The sequence below is a fragment of the Parus major genome, chromosome 24 (assembly GCF_001522545.3).
Source record: "Parus major isolate Abel chromosome 24, Parus_major1.1, whole genome shotgun sequence".
Lineage (NCBI taxonomy): Eukaryota > Metazoa > Chordata > Aves > Passeriformes > Paridae > Parus > Parus major.
The window spans coordinates 3,045,087-3,061,020 of NC_031792.1; the positions used below are offsets into that span (position 1 = coordinate 3,045,087).

The 15,934-nt window shown below is 47.5% G+C and overlaps 1 protein-coding gene across 1 annotated transcript; it reads right to left on the reverse strand.

Annotated features, from left to right (window-relative positions):
* Positions 1-5,308: 5,308 nt before the first annotated feature.
* On the reverse strand, positions 5,309-7,264 carry BSX (brain specific homeobox). The gene is made up of 3 exons (XM_015649631.2): positions 6,945-7,264; positions 5,938-6,134; positions 5,309-5,580 (listed from the first exon to the last, which is right to left on the reverse strand). The coding sequence occupies exons 1-3, from the start codon at positions 7,210-7,212 to the stop codon at positions 5,341-5,343; spliced, it is 705 nt and encodes a 234-aa protein (XP_015505117.1). The 5' UTR covers positions 7,213-7,264; the 3' UTR covers positions 5,309-5,340.
* Positions 7,265-15,934: the final 8,670 nt, after the last annotated feature.

Genomic DNA, 15,934 nt, shown 5'->3' on the forward strand with positions numbered 1-15,934 from the left:
TCTAATATTTTAATTAGATTATATTCTCAATTTAACCCATTAAACCCCCTTTGATGAGCTCCATGTTCAGTGTTTAGCCCCAGATGCTGGAGGTAATGAATATTGGACCTTTGATTTAATGAGAACTTCTGCTTTTTCCAGCCTGACTCCCTTTGTATCCCCCTTTTTTTTTACCTTCTCTGGCCTATAGAATTCAGTTAATTGAAGAAGTCTCTTATCACCACACATTAAGGAACCTAAATTAGCATCCTTTTTCTGATGAGAAAATGCAAGCAGACATTTTCTCTTTGATCTGAGGGCTGAGTTGAAGTAGGCAACAGCCCCCTGAAAATGAGCTGATGGCTGCATTATTTGGCTGCCATGCAGATGTGTCCATGTGGTGCAAAATGCTTAATGTCTTAATTGATTGCCATCCTCCTCCCAGAAATTAGGGGAGAAATGTGTTCATTTTTTTTTATGTGGTTTTTTTATTAATAAAACAGTTAATTTTTAGGTAATATTTTAATACTAAACCTGTGTGAAACTTGGATACGATGGTGCATCTGGAAGAGCACATTTTGTATATTTTTGTTATTATTTTAATAACTTTATTATTTTTTAATAAACACTGGTCATGATCATCTCATAAAACATTTAGAAATTCTGTTTTTCCTGGTGTTTTGGGTGTTTGAAACCCCAGAAAAAGGCATTTTTACATGGAATAAAAACCCCTTTCAAGCTACCTCCATAGAAATTCAGATTTTTCTCTGCACTTCACACAAAAAGCGACCAATGTGCATCCACCTGCTTAAAGGCAAAGGCCAAAACCAAATGTATTTCAGATTAGGAAGGCAAAATATGTAAATTATATATTTAAATTCTATATATTTTAATTATATGTTTTATTTATTTAAATATAAATATTTAAATAAAATATTATTTTAATTAATTAAAAAATTAAATTGCATTAATAAAAAATTTTAAATTAATAATTTGAATGTTGAATGAAGTATTGAGGGAGGAGCAGAACCTGCCATGGTCCCGTGGTGTCACTGAGCATGGTGACACCGTGGTGATCCAATGGAAATTCCCAACATTTTCTTGGCAGCACCTTCCCAGTGCCATCATTTCTCAATATCTGAGGTTCTGGGGGTTCTGCAGTTGAGATCACCTTCAGTGGGCAAAGACTTGAGGTCAGTTCTACCTAAAAAATCTTGTTGTAATAACATCCCCATGGTGTTTCTTCCAAAAATAACCAAAGTTGGCTTCCCAACCCTCACAAAAGGCAGGAGCAGGCTGCTGACAGCCTCAGGAACATCAAGTTAAAAACATTAAATAAAGCAAAACCTCCCAGCCATCATTCCAGCTCTAAAAAAGAGATGGGGACTGAAACCAGATGAGGTTTTGCCCAACTCCTGCAGTCCCTGAATGGTTCCAACAGCCAGGAAGGAGCTTTCCTGTCACACCTGATTGTGTTATCTCCTGCCAGGGATCCAATCTTGTCCTTGCTGCCCAAACCTGAGGGTTTTCCATGAGAGAAAAAGCAGGAATGTGGAGAGAGGAGCGGCTCTGGTGTGAGGAGGAGCTGGAGAAGCCAGGGATGGGTTAGGGCACAGCCTGGTGGGTGAGAAGTGATGCTGAGCCAAAACCCTGCAGCTGAAGGAGCTGAAGGAGCATCTTCAGCTCGGCACAGTCTCAGGAGTGAGGAGCTGCAGGTGCTGCTCAGGGCTGGCTTTGTCCTGCAGCCCCAGCAGGATGCACAGCACCAGAGATTCCCAGTCTGGAGTGGTTTCAGGGATTGCTGAAATGTGGGCGGCTCACCTTCGCTCCTGCCATGGCCAAGCTGGGGCAGAAAAGCTGAAAATTGGCTTTTTCCTTGGAAAAATGCACCCTCACAGGTCCAAAAGGCACCTGTGGGATCAGGATCACACATTCACACCGTCCTGCCTTGCCAGGAATTAACGCTGGGAGCAGCTGTCCCTGCCTGGCTGTGCAGCCACCAGGGGCTCATCCAAGCTCTAGAAACAGGATAAACCAAATAATCCAGAAATCTGGAAACAAGATAAATCCTAGAAACAGGTTAAACTCAAGAAACAGAGATCTAGAAACAGGATAAACTCAAGAAACAGAGATCTAGAAACAGGATAAATCCATGAATCCAGAAATCTACAAATAAAATAAACCAAAGAAACCAAAATCTAGAAACAAGATAAACCCAAGACCAAATTCAGCTCTTTTTTAAGCCAAGACCATCCAAACAGGAGTGTGCAGTTGATGAAGGTGATGCTGTTTAAGAGAGGAAAATCCCCTCAGCATTGTCCACACCCACGGGAGCTTCACTTCAGGACATCATTTGTGATAAAAAAATAAAATAAAATCCAGAAGTCAGCAGAGAGAAATAATAGAAAGAATTTTACATCTTTCCCAGATCATTGCTGGGCCTGGGTTATTTACACCTTCCCCACAGTAATGACCCTCCATGTGTGTGTTACAGCAAGAAATTCAAATTATTTGCTCTATAACTGCCCTTACAACCTATGTCTGATCTGCTTTTATGGAGTTCTGGCCATGGAATGAAAGAATTGAGGTTGGAACTGCTTTCTAAACCTATAAAAGTTCAAAATGTTTAAGGCAGCACACAGGAAAATGCTCAAAATCCAAACAGAAAGCAAAGGCTCATGGCAGGATTTTATAGATTTGGATTTTCTATAATGAAAACAACAACAAAAAGAAAGCATTAGCCACTTGGGTCTTAAATTAATCACCAGAACATGATTCCACTTCAGAAAAACTCACTGAAGAATTCTGATGAAAATCAATCTCCTTGAAAAATAGGAAATCCACCGACATTTCCTTTTTCCAGCAATTATTTCCTGCAAGTCACTTCCACTCCAGCATTCCCCAAATGAACACATGAAATATTTCTTTTAAAAAGAGAGAGAGCAGCTCTAAATCTCTCCCCTACCCCTCGAGTTTCTTGGGAAGAGCAGGGAGAAGTCGGCTGCTGTCAGGGAATAAGTCAGGATCCACAAATAAAATCTCATTTCTTTTATTCCAAGTGAAAAATCTCTGAGAAACAACAAAAAAATGCCTTCCCAGCCCTTCCTTTTTCCCAGGGCATCTCCATTCTCCAATAACCTGTTCCCAAAACATTGCCCAGACTTTCTGGAAATTACATTTTTCCATCTCCAGCTGGGCAGGGGCTGCCTGGTGACCCAGGGGATTTCTCTGGCAGTGAAATGTCTCAGTTCCAGGGGTTTTTGCACCAAACTTCTTGGGATATTCCCAAATATTCCTGTTCCCCTCAAGGCTCTGTGCATGGCCTTGGTGTCCAGCTGGATGGGGCACATCCCTGGATGGGGAATATTCACACTCTGCCTGTGTTTGTCACTGAGGGATCGGTTTTTAATCTGATTTTTAGCTTTAACTGTCAAAAAAGTGTCTAAAACCACCCACAAGTGAAGGCGGCTGTGGGGTTTGTTTTATTGATCACTGAAATACTTTGGGAAGGGAGTTCCTGGAGTGGCAGGGGAGAAAAAGCAGATTTGAGGGTTCTTGGAGTTTTTTTGACCTTTTTTTCATCGATCTGGCACCCCAGAGCCATTCCCGACCCTGGGAACAGCAGCAGCAGACGCGGTCAAAAAAACAAATATTACCCCATAAATATCATGTGGAGCTTTTCTCTGATATTATTTTTAATAATTCCCAATGAAAAGCGTGCTCGGGGGAGGCTGGCGATAACCACAGGGCAAAACACTCGGTGTGTGACCCAGAAAAAGTGTGAAATTTCCAGGTTTCCCAGCTCCCATCGCATCCCTGCCCAGGGAGAAGGGAGAAGGGAAAAGCCCCGCAGCCGGGAGCTGAATTTCCAGCCGGCTCCGCTTCAAACCCCGCCGAGTTTCAGGAGAAAAGCGCTTGCTTTGCCTTCTGAATCCGGATTTTTCCCTAATTTTTAGGGAGGTGGGCGGAATTTTATTGGTGGAAATAATTGTCCTGCAAGGATTTATTAAAAAGCAGCTTTTCCTGGATGGGTGTTGGGGGTTTTCCTCTACACGCAGTTTGTCATCTTTATTTTACACGTAAAAAAAAACAGAGAGACTCACAAAAAAAGGAAGCAAACATACACATTTCAATCATCTATATTTTATATATTAAACAAGAAAATTAAACGTTTTCCCTTCACAAAACCACATGTCCCGTAATCCAAAATGCCCTGAAAGTGCTAAGAACGCCGGACAACCAAATGAAATTCCAGATAAAAACCAAAAAAAATAAGGAAATAATTTAAATAACCTAAGGAGACCCCGCCACGCCGCCGTGTTGATGCTGCAGGGAATATCTGAGCCAGCTCCAGCCTTTTCCAGGGGAAATTCCCGATCCCAACATCTCCCCGGAGATGCTGAGCCTCCGCCGCGCTGCCGGCGCATTTCCCAGCCAGCAAACTCAAGCCAAACCAAAACTAAATTATAAAAGTCGGGATTTAGCTGGAAATGAACCCCATTTCCCCGGCAGGGAGGGAAAGGCAAAGCGAGCACGGCCGGGGCTGCAGGGACAGGGGGAGATGCAGGCGGGGGAACAGGAGCCAAACGCGGGAGCCGCTCCGGGGTTATTTCAGAGGAAAAGGGAATTATCCGGGATCCACACCTGGAAGCCGGGCAGGAATCAGGCTGCCGACACTTCTCCAAGCTGTAGAAAATCCCTTTTTTTTTGCTGTCTGGGAGCTCAGTTTGCTCAGATCGAGTTATTGGTGATGCTCCCCCTTCCCTTTCCCATAGCGGAATGAAATGAATCGGAATTTTTGCCTTACCTGTTTTTTTTCGGTGGGCTTTTCTTACAATTCCTTGTATTTATGCATGTCTTGGAAGCTCTGCCCGACCTCCCTCGCTGGGGATGGAGACGGAGAGCGTGGGAAGAGCGGCGAGGATTTAGGGATTGGGGGAATAAAGGGTGAAATTCGCCCTGCCTGCCGCTCCCAGGAACCACAACATGCTGCCACGAGTATACATTTATTTTACACCCGAGGAAAGTTCGGGGAAAGAGGAAAAGTCCGACTCTTCGGAGGGAAGGGGGAACCTAAAGCAAACCCGGCTCGTTTTACTGCCCCCGCCCCGGATTTCCGAGCCTTGGGGTGATGCTGGGGGGCACCGCGGGGTCCCGGCCCTCTCGGGGACATCGCCACCTTCGCCCCGGGGAGGGGAGGGGGCTCCTCCCGCATCCACACCCCTTTCCCGAGCCGTGCCCCCCTTCCCGAGCCGTGCCCCCCTTCCCGAGCCGTGCCCCCCTTCCCTCCCGAGCCGCTCCCAAGGCGGGGAGCGGGGGAGACCCGCGGGGCCAAGGAGAGGCAGGAGAGCCCCGGCTGTCCTAGAGGCGGTGGGGGCAGATGTCCCCCTCCTCCAGGATGTCCACCTCGTCCTCGGGGTCCTGCAGCAGGAAGGGACCGGGGGGAGCCTTGCGGGGCTCGGCGCCGGCCGGCTCGGGCAGCTCGGGCTCGGGGGAGCTCTGCTCCCGGCTCTCCTCTCCTCCCGCCTGCTTCGGGTCGTCCTGCGTCTTCCGCAGCTGCTTTTTGTGCTTCATGCGGCGGTTCTGGAACCAAGTTTTCACCTGGAGAGAGAAGGGGAAATGGGAGAAAGATTGAAAAAAAGGAGGAGAGGGAAAAAGGTGATAAAAATTCAAGGGAGAAGGATGCTGGATGTGATGGATGTGGGGATGCTGGAGGGCATGTGAGGATGCTGAATGGGATGTGAGGATGCTGAATGGGATGTGAGGATGCTGGAAGTGGTCCAGGGGATGCTGAGCGGAGGGGATGTGGGGATTCAGAGGGGATGGGATATGGAGGATGCTGGAGGGGATGCAGGGATGCTGAAAGGATGGGATGCGGGGATGCTCCTCGGGATGCGGGGATGCCGGATGGGATGAGGGGTGGGGACAGCTGCCAGACCCCGTCCCCGCTCCCCGTACCTGCGTTTCGGAGAGGCTGAGGGCCGTGGCCAGCTCCACCCGCTCGGGTGTGGAGAGGTACCGCTGGATCTCAAACCTCTTCTCCAGGCCGGAGAGCTGCGAGTCGGAGAAGACGGTGCGGGCCTTGCGGCGGCGGCAGTGCTTCCCGGGCAGCTCGGCGTGAGCGTGGTGCTGGAAAAGCGCCGGCACCGGCATTCCTGGGGGGACACACGGCGGAGACCCGCGCTGCGGTCGGGCAGGGAGCCGGAACCGGGGCAAACCCCCAGGAATGTCCGACTTTTTCCTCGGGGTGGGGTCTCCCTCCGCCTCTTTTAATTTTTTGTCATTTTTTCGTTTATTTCGTTTTTGAGGTCGATTGATCGGTTTGGGGGTTTTGTTGTGCTGAAAACGGGGGGATTTTCCAAGCGCTTCGCCCCCACCGACCCCGCCCGGGGAAGGTGAAGGGAGCCCGGGCTGCGCTGCCACCGCAGGGGACCCGAGGCTGGAGCGGACACTGAACCCTCCCGGCGACGAAACCACAACGAAATGGGCACGGAAAAAATGGGGGGAGCGCTGGAAAAGGCTGGGAAGGGGGAAGCGATCCTGCACGGCCCCTCTGACAAGCGGCTTGGGAAACTTTGGAGGTTTTCTGCTTGCAGAGCAAGGAACGGGCCCGGGGACGGGCAGAGCCCCGGGATGCGGGAGAGGAGCGGCACAGCCCCAGCGGCGCTGCTGGAGCTGGAAAAGCAAACCTCGCTTGGATAACGCGAGGGAAAAGCGAGGTTATCGGTCCCAAAATAAAAGCCATTAAAAAAAAATTAAAAGCAAAGGGAAACCCTCAAGGTTTCGGGCATTCGCTAACGAAGGGGCTGCCCCGAGGAGAGCGGCTCCTGCCCCGGGGGGTGCATCCAGGGTGGTGGCGAGGGATGTAGAAAGATTCCTGGCCGCCCCAGAGCGGCTCTTTCACTCTTCTCCCCACCCGAGTCCCCACCTGGACGCCCCAAACCCGGCAGGTGCCTCTGGCTTACCCGAGGTGGTGAGGAAATAGGGCTGGTGGTGGTGATGCTCCGGCTTGTGCAGGGCGGGGTGCGGATGAGGCGCCAGCAGGGTCGGGGTGGGCATCAGGGGGTACCCATAGTCCAAGAGGGGCACTCGGGAGGCCAAGGAGCCCGGAAAGTGCTCGGGGGGCACCTCCCGCAGGGGTTTGGGCTTGTGCAGCAGGATGTCCTCGATGAAGAAGGAGGTGGGCCTGCCCGTGGAGACCGGGTGCACGGGAGCCGTGAAGTTGAGGTTCATCGCGGCTCGGTCCCCCTCGGGCGGCGGGGAAGGGACGGAGCCGCTCCGAGCTGCGGGAGCAGAGAGAGGGGGCGGCCGGCTGCACCCCCGGGCCGGCAGGGAAGAAATGAAAATAACGATGAAAAGAAATAAATAAAAAAAAAACCAAAAACAAAACAACCAAACCCGCAGTCAAAATAAACAGCGATACTAATTTTAAAAAGTTAATCCCCCAGGCAGAATGAAGGCGGCGGAGCCGGGGGAGGCGAGGCGGGCGGGTCGGGGATGCTCGGGGCGCTGAGCGCCTTTGAGGCTCGCTGGGAAGGGGGAAACGCGCTGAGCCAATGGCGAGCGGGGGGGGGACGGGCCTGCCGGGCCACCCAAACCACCCCGGGGGCGAGGAGGGGGCGAGGAGCCGCTCCGCAGCCTCACCGCACCAGCCAGCTCACCCCGCTCCGACAGCGGCGCTCGGGGCGTTTTCCCAAACACGGGGGGAATCTCTTTTTTCCCTTTAAAAAAAAAACAACAAAAAACCCCAAAACTTGGGGGGAAAGAAACCATCGGTTCTTCCCCACGCTCCGCTCCCAACCTGTCCCCGCTCACGCAGCTTCTCCCTTTCCTCTCATCTCTCATCCCACCACGGTTTTGTTCCCATCCCTTCCCCGCTCTCTGTTGTGCCAACACTTATTTTTGGGTCTTTCCTCTGTTTGTCTTTTTATTTTTTTTCCCTCACCCCTCTAATCTGCACCATTCATTTCCCCGGAGTCAATTTGCTCAAATGAGGGTGATACACCACATCATAGCCGAGATAATTTCGGTTCGCATCTCGGAAAATTGCTCTAATTATTGATGTTAAACTCAGGGAAATTAAAAGAAGGCGCTTCTCCTTCATCTCCTGATTTTAAGCTCTAATTTGTTGAAATCGAGTTGTCATCACAATTCCAATCACTACCGTTAATAGTAAAAGTGTTCTAATAGAGGCAGAATTCGCACAACCCATGCTATTAGATAATTAAGAAAGATGTTAGAAAGACAAGTGCTAATCCTTGGGCACACGGACAGCGGTTCCATCTGATCCAGCAGGTAGAACAAATTAATTACCCGAATCAATTAGTCCTAAAAGTACAGTTCTCAGGGAAGTGCAAGCCATGCCTTCCATATGGATGAGCTGGTAAATGGTAAATAGATGAGGAGAAAGCTCTAAAAGAATAGAAACGGCAAGCGCCGGCTTTTAATGAGCGCGACTTCTGCAGCGGTGCCGGCTCTGCCCCGCCAGCTCCGGGCACAGCCGCGGGCCGGGGACTGGGCTGGATCCTCCAGCAGCTGCCAAAATTCGGGAGAGGGAGGTGGGAGAGCTCCCGGTGCCACTTGGAAACCTCACGGGAGCGTTTTGTGCCCCGTCACAGCCACACCCACACTTTGTTTTCCTCCGTGGTGCGCTCGCACACCTCAGCGGCGTTTATTTAAGTGTATTAAATATATGTGCGTTTCTGCCTGTGTTTTATGCGTTATTTGTATTTCTGTTCTCATACGGAAGATGTATTTTTTTAAATCTTTTTAAAATATGTATATATATTTAAACACACAGATCTTTGCCTGCAGAGGATGGATCAGCAACCTTGATGCAGGAAAGCAGGAGGAGCCCCCCAGGACTGGAGGAAAAACTCAATTCTCCTTTCTCTTCCCCCCCCCCCCTAGAAAAAAAAAATAGATAAATAAAGAAACAACTAGATAAAAATAATAAATTGATAAACGCAGTAATTCTGCTGCAGTGGCCCCTCCTGAAATGACCATTCCGAGTTTTTGGTTGAAGGATTTAAAAACCCGACGGGCTGACAACTTTCCGAGGTGGAGCGAATGAGTGGATGAATTAAGGGTGATGAAACGGGGCTAATGCCCCCCTGTAAATGAGGAGTGTGTAAGCTGCTTGAGGGGCCATTTCATCAGCTGGGATTGCTTCACCCGGCACTTGGGGGGGTAAATTTGGGTATTTAAAGCAGAGCTGAAAGATTAAAGCCCTGTCACTGCAGCCGGGTCTCAGCTTCAGGACTCGGGCAACAACGCTGAGAGGGCTGATTTCTGCAACTCCTCTTTATTTAGGGCACAGAGAAACGAAGCAGAGCAGGAAAGGGGCCATGTCCTGGTGTTAATTTGCAGCAAAACTCATCCCCAAATTGTGCAGTGGCACTTCAGGCACGGCAGCCCGTCCCTGCTGCTGTTTTGGGGAGAGAAGCAGAGGGGACAAACTCATCTGTGGAGATGGGACAGGACAGCAACCCCAGGAAAGGGGGATTTCCACTGCAGCCTTCACATCCAGGGATTTTTTTTTAAAAAAAATATTAACATTTCCCAGCTCTTTGTGACAGAAATGAGGTGCCAGGTGTGACTGGGCCACTTTACCCCTTTTACCTATTTTTCCCCATTTTTCCTCCTTCTGCAGATCCCTGAGGTGATGGGGACCCAGCAGTGTGGATTTCATCCAGGGACCCCCAAACACACCCAGGATCACCCCCTGGATCATGGATTAGCCCTTTTCCAGGCTGGACAGACACAGGGACACAAACAGAGGTGTTTCCCTACATGCCCCATCCCTTCTGCTGCCAAACTCGGGGAGAACAGACCCTGTGGAGCTCCCACAGCAGAAACTGCCCCAAAGCTGGGCAGAAGCTGAGCTCCTGCAGGGCTGAGGGCACATCCAGGAGGGAAAAGCAGAGGGATCAGGATCAGGGAAAGGCAGGGAGAAGCTGCAGCTTGGGCTGTTTCACTCCCTGGGTGTTTCCCTCCCCATTTGGGAGGAACCAGAGGGGAGGACCAGAATTGTCCCTGTTCCATTCTCCCCTGAACACCTCGGGGGACTCTGTAAATCTCAGGCTGGCACCTCAAACAACTCAAACCCCATGATTTTTATCTAACCACTGCTGTGGAGCTTGTCTCTTGCTCCCTCAATAAAATAAAAATTACTTTTACAGGCTCTAAGAGGTTTATAAACTTTCTGGAAGCGATGCACTCCCTGTTTCTGATTTAATAACACACGTGCTTTGCTTAGATAAATACCAGCCATCTTCACTCACACACTTAAGATCATTTGAAGGTATCACAGGGAGAACTTTGCCCAGGAAAACAGAAATGTATTTGACTTAAAACCTCGGGGGTCATTTCAAAGGCCAGCACATTGATGCTTTATTTCAGTGTGCTGCATTAGGGATAAATTTGGTGTGGTTTAAAAATACAGGCACTTACCTTGCCGTGGCTCTTGAAGAGGTAAGGTAGCTCGGGAGCCCGGCCTTTTCATGCCTTTCAAGCCCAATCCACTCCAAAAGGAAGGGTTAAATTAAAAACAGACAGCCTTGATAGGCTCCAAATGGGAGCCTGGCTGCAGCAGAGAGGGCTGAAGAGCCCAGGCTGAGTAGCCACACACGTAACACCGAGAGAGGGCTTTTGAACACAAAGCTTGGCTTAATGGAGAATGTTCCTTGCATGATGCTTCAGGCTCAGCCACTTCCCATTCCCGAGTGCCTCTGCTGCTGGGGAGAGGGAAAAGCACTCCTGGCTCGCTCCAGCCCCTCTCCCCATCTCCATCCTGCCTGCCTTTGCCTCAATCTGCCTTTTCTCCACAGCTCTGCACGCTCAGACTCACCTGTGGAAAATGCAGGGGAGGGATGGATGTGTTGGTGATGAGGGGTGTTATCAGCTCAGCTGAGATAAACTGGGAACCCCTGGAGCACCAGCTTGGGATTGAACTGGGAACTCGGCTGGAATTTCAGCACTGCCAGAGGGAAACGGGAGCTGAACTCCTGGTGGGTCCCTTCCAGCTCGGGATATTCGGTGATTCTGGGAATATTTACACTGGAAGGCCTCTGCTCTGCCCTGGCAGCAGCTCAAGGAGGACTCACAAGATGGGTTTGATGTTGTCTCAGGGCTGAGAGAGGGGAAATGAAGCTTCAAGGAGGAGTTTGCCTCCTAACTGGGATTTGGTGGTGGGGAAGATCCATCCAAGTTTTCCAAGGCTCCTAATTCAACCCTTGGCTTCTGCTGCCTCAAAACCCTGTCATTCCTCAGCCTGGCACTGCCCTTCAGCTGTGCTGAGAAGGAGAAATGCCAGAGTGAGAACTAGAGGGGAAATCAGCCTGGATTTATCCCCAGACAATAAACACTCAGGGTAAAAGCCAGCACTGTAATTTGGACAGAATGGCTGAACCTGCCCAGAAAAGCACAGTAATTCCAGGGCTAAAGTGCCAGGGAAAGGCACAGGGGGATGGAAGTGCTGCTGATGGGAGAAGGTTTTGAGACAGGAAGGCACTTTTGAGGCTTCTATCCCACCAAGGACTGCAGGAATCTCGGGGATAAAAAGGGATACAAATTGAAAGTGTAAAAAGACTGTAGCTTCTACCACAGCTCCCAAACTCAACTATCCATGGCTGGGCTCAACAATTTCATTCCCAAATCCAGAATTTTATCTCTGTGCTGAAAATTTCCCTCATTATCTGATAACCCTCAGCATTTTCTCAAGGCAGAGAACAAAAGCCGTAACATTGACAGGTTTGATTGAAACACTTCCCTTAAAAGTGACACTTATAAATTGGGACCTTTTTAATTATCTAGTAGTTGTTATCAGCAGAGAGATCTGGGCACTTCCAAAACCCAGCAAGATTCTTTTCCTTCCTTTCCTTCCTTTCCTTCTTTTCCTTCTTTTCCTTCTTTTCCTTCTTTTCCTTCTTTTCCTTCGTTTCCTTCGTTTCCTTCTTTTCCTTCTTTTCCTTCCTTTCCTTCCTTTCCTTCCTTTCCTTCCTTCTTTCCTTCCTTTCCTTCCTTTCCTTCTTTTCCTTCTTTTCCTTCCTTTCCTTCCTTTTCTTCCTTTTCTCTCTCTCTCTTTATTTTCCTTTCTCTCCCAAATCAATCAGATATTGGGAGGGAGGCTCAGAACTTTCCCTGGGACCTGCTTTCAATAATTCTCTTTATTTGGTTCCCTATCAATTCCTGCTCGTGCACCCAACCCTTGGGCCCTGCTGGCTCCCTCGGGGCAGAGGTGATTATTCCACCCAGGACCATCTGTACTTTGGGATCTGGGCTAATCCTCTGCTCTCGAAAAAATCCATCCCTGCTGCCGTGCTCCCGCTTTGTTGTTGCCTTTAGCACATTAATGCTCCGTGGTTGGCTTTCATTCCAGCTGTGGAACAATCAGCTGCACAACTCCACCTTTTGATTCCCTCTTTTTTTGTGCTGATGCCTCAGGACCTCCCATGTTTCCCTAATTTCTGTATGAGCCGTGTACATCCTTGCTTTTAACCTCTGGGGCGGGATAATCCTCCTCTTCCCTTTCTTGTCCATCCAACCTTTATTTTATTCCCATTGTTTTCCTCCTGTTCTCTGTGGCTTCTCTCTGATTGTTGGCCACGCTCTGAAGTGTGCCACACTTGCAGCTCCGTGGAAAACCTCACGTGCTTTTCCCACTCAGAGAAACCCTCGGAATAAATAATCCCCAATCTGGAGGAAGTGAGGAGTAACTTCCATAAAACCCACTGGAGCACACAAACCTAAACCACACAAACACTCTGAGCCCTTTTTGATTCCACTTTTGTCTCCTTCTGAAGCCTCAAAAATGAGAAGCTGCACTCCAAGGTCAGAGGGAGCTGTTCTGAGCATCCAGCCTGACCCACAACTCCTCCCAACCCCAGCTCTGTGTCAAAACAGAAAGCACCCAACCTGTGCAATAAAAAAACCACAATTTTCTAAGCCTTTAAATTATATTTGATTCGTCACAATGGATGTAGAGAGGAAAGGAGTGTTTATAAATTGGGGAATGAGCACATTTAGCTCCAGATCTCTGCACAGCTCTCGTTTCTGAGGTTATGTTTGGAGCGTTTGCCTTGAAAATCTGCGGTTATTCACAAACCCTGCACTCAGCTTTTGTAACCACCATTCAGCCTGCAGTTAAAAGGTCAATTCTAGTGGAAAGTGGATTTTATAAATCACTTAAGACAAGCCTCAGTGCACTTGGCTTGGTTTTTCCACCCAGTTTAAGCACACAAATTTCTACATCACCTTTCCTGCGCACGAGCTGTTCCCGTGTCACGTGCACAGGGACAAAACTCCTCGCAAAAAGGAATCACCCTTTATTGCAGGATAATTAAACCTTGTTTTCTTTCATGTTTGCCCCAAACAGATTGCAAAACAAAATAAAATAAAATAGAAAAAAAAAAAAAAAAATCACCTTTTTGATGATCAAAGGGAGAGATTGGTTCCATTACTTGCATTAGGCAGAGTTGGCTGTGCCGTGGCCTTCAGAATAAAGGCAGAAATGTACTTTAGAAAGATCTGAGTAACACACTTTACTCGAAACATTTTTGTATTATGTGGCTTCTTGACTCTTTCAGCTTCCTCTGTATCTGTGCACTTTATTTTAAGCACTCCAGAAGTGGATGACAGGTCTGGGGGGGAAAAGGGGAAAAAAAAAAAGAGAGAGAGAGAGAGAATCGAGTCAGCATCTCACAAATGCATCTTCAAATAATGCTTTAAAAGTGGAAATTGCATTCTGAAATGGCATTTTGTCCATTGCCAAGGGTGAGGTATTCGAAGTGAGGGGATGGTGGTTAATGTTCAAAAGATTTCCTCACTTTGGTCAACGTTAATTTTGAAGGGAAATGTTAAAATGTGGTTTAAAACAAGGAGTGATGCAGGTGGGTACCTCCTAAAAAATTAATAATTTAATATTGACATGATTTTTCCAACCCTTTTTTGTTTTTTCCTTCAGCCCAGCTATTCTTGATATTTGATTTTAATATTATTTCCTGCTTAAAAAGATAAAAAAGTTGTGCTTGTACGTCCCTCCCCAAATCCCCTCTTTCCAGGAGCCAATCTCAGTCAAATTAATTGGACAATTAGCATCCTCAAATGTGCATTTCCCCAAATATTCCTGATGGAAGTGGCAGGATAGAAGGCTGGAAATCCCCAAAAATCTCTGCAGTGAATCTGGAATTTCCTTTTAGAACTGGAGAAGAGTGATAGAAAACCCCACAGACCTCAAAACCTGCTGATTTCTTACTGATGGGAGGAAATTTGGGAATTTTAGGTTTTGGTTGATGTCCCATCCATCTGGCATCTTTAATAATGAGGCTCCTAATCCATAAATGTGTTTTCTGCTCTTCCAAGTTGATGTTGGAGATGCTCAGTTCAATTTGATCACCACATTCAACAAAGCAAAAAACAAAAAGGGTTTTCTGCCAAAATTTTGTTTTGTTTTGAGTTTTGGGGGGACCCAGACTTGGCCTTCAGGCAAAAGAGTTTGCCAATGGTTATTAGAAAATAAGGTGGGAAATTAAACCTGCAAGTCAAAGCTAAGCTTGGAGGCAGGAAAACAGCCAGGAACACGGGAGTCAACGAATCCTAGAAAATATTCTCCAAAATCTTGAGGGATTTTAGGATTTTAGGAGTTTGTGCCTCTTTCTCTCCCACTCCCAAATAAAAGCTGTGTGTGTTACATTTCTACCAAACCAAGATCAGTCCTGGAGGCCCCCAAATAACTCCAGCACACACAAAAAAAAAGAAAATTTTCCAGTTTGTATCCTCCAGCAAGCGCAATTTCACTCCCAACACACATTAAATTCATTTAGCCTAGTGCATTTTTAATAGACATTATTCATCTATTACCTTAATGAGCCTGTGGTGAAAGCATATTGCCTCCCAATTTTCACAAAAGCAGTCGAACACTGCTGCAGCTTTTTCCCCTTTTGCCTTCTAAGGCAGCAGCACGGAGGGGGGAAGGAAAAAAAAGCCATAGAGACAGATATGGTTTTTATTCTGTGTCACAACACTACATTAAGAATAAAACCTTCCACTTAAACACTTAAATGAAAACATCGAGAAACTAATTTACCATTTGTAACCACATGATTTAAGTAGGAGCAGCTTTAATTTTCTTCCCATTTTCCTCATATTCAATGTGAGCCCACATTAGATTTCACTGGCTCAAATCACAACACTTAAAGCCACTTTCATTTTCTTTTTGATTAAATAATTGAAATTCCTGTCACTGCCTGCACTTTACTAGCACACAAATTTTCTGTGTAAAGATAAATACTCTTTTTTCTCCCTTCTCTGCCTGTAGGCTTTTTCTTTTTTGGGGGCTTTTTTTTTTCTTTTTTTTTTTTTTCCTTTTTTTTCCCCCACAGTTTAATCTTAAAAGCAGGCAAGGTTTAGTTTATTGATGGTTCCATAAAATGGATCAGTACTCCATTCACCTATTTCGTGGAATTATACCTCTCCCATTAAGTGATTGTTTGGAGAAATTATGGAAAGCCATCTTCTCTAATTTAGCTGTCGTGGTTGGGAGGTTGTTTCCATCCAGTCCTAAAAGGACAGGAAGCCTGTATCCTCCTCTGCTGCCATCCATTAATGCCTCAAGCCTTGAGGTTTATTCAAGCTTTTCCTTCAATTAGGGTAACAAGTTTTATTAATGCTCCCTAATAAGTTACTCCCACCAAACCCTCTCCAGCTCTGTGAACTGGCAGCAGCGCTTGGAGCCGCTGGGATGGGAGGGGAGGATGGAAAAGGGGTTGGGAAAGGGAATTTCACAAATTCTGGGCTTCATCGAGGTGTGGGGAGCAAAGGGCTCCTCGTGGGTGTGCTGGAGGATGGGTTAATTCTGATTAACAGAGTTCAGATTTGCTTATCTTGGTAAATCTGTGCTTCAGTGCAGGGTATGGGAGAAATAAATATAATAAATTCTATGGGAGGGAGGGAGGGA

Bases quoted from the DNA above. Each gene is read 5' to 3' on its own strand.
- BSX (XM_015649631.2), bottom strand. From the start codon at position 7,212: ATGAACCTCAACTTCACGGCTCCCGTGCACCCGGTCTCCACGGGCAGG. The intron at 6,135-6,944 runs GTAAGCCAGAGG...GTGTCCCCCCAG, and splicing joins CTATTTCCTCACCACCTCGG to GAATGCCGGTGCCGGCGCTT. The intron at 5,581-5,937 runs GTACGGGGAGCG...TTCTCTCTCCAG, and splicing joins TCAGCCTCTCCGAAACGCAG to GTGAAAACTTGGTTCCAGAA.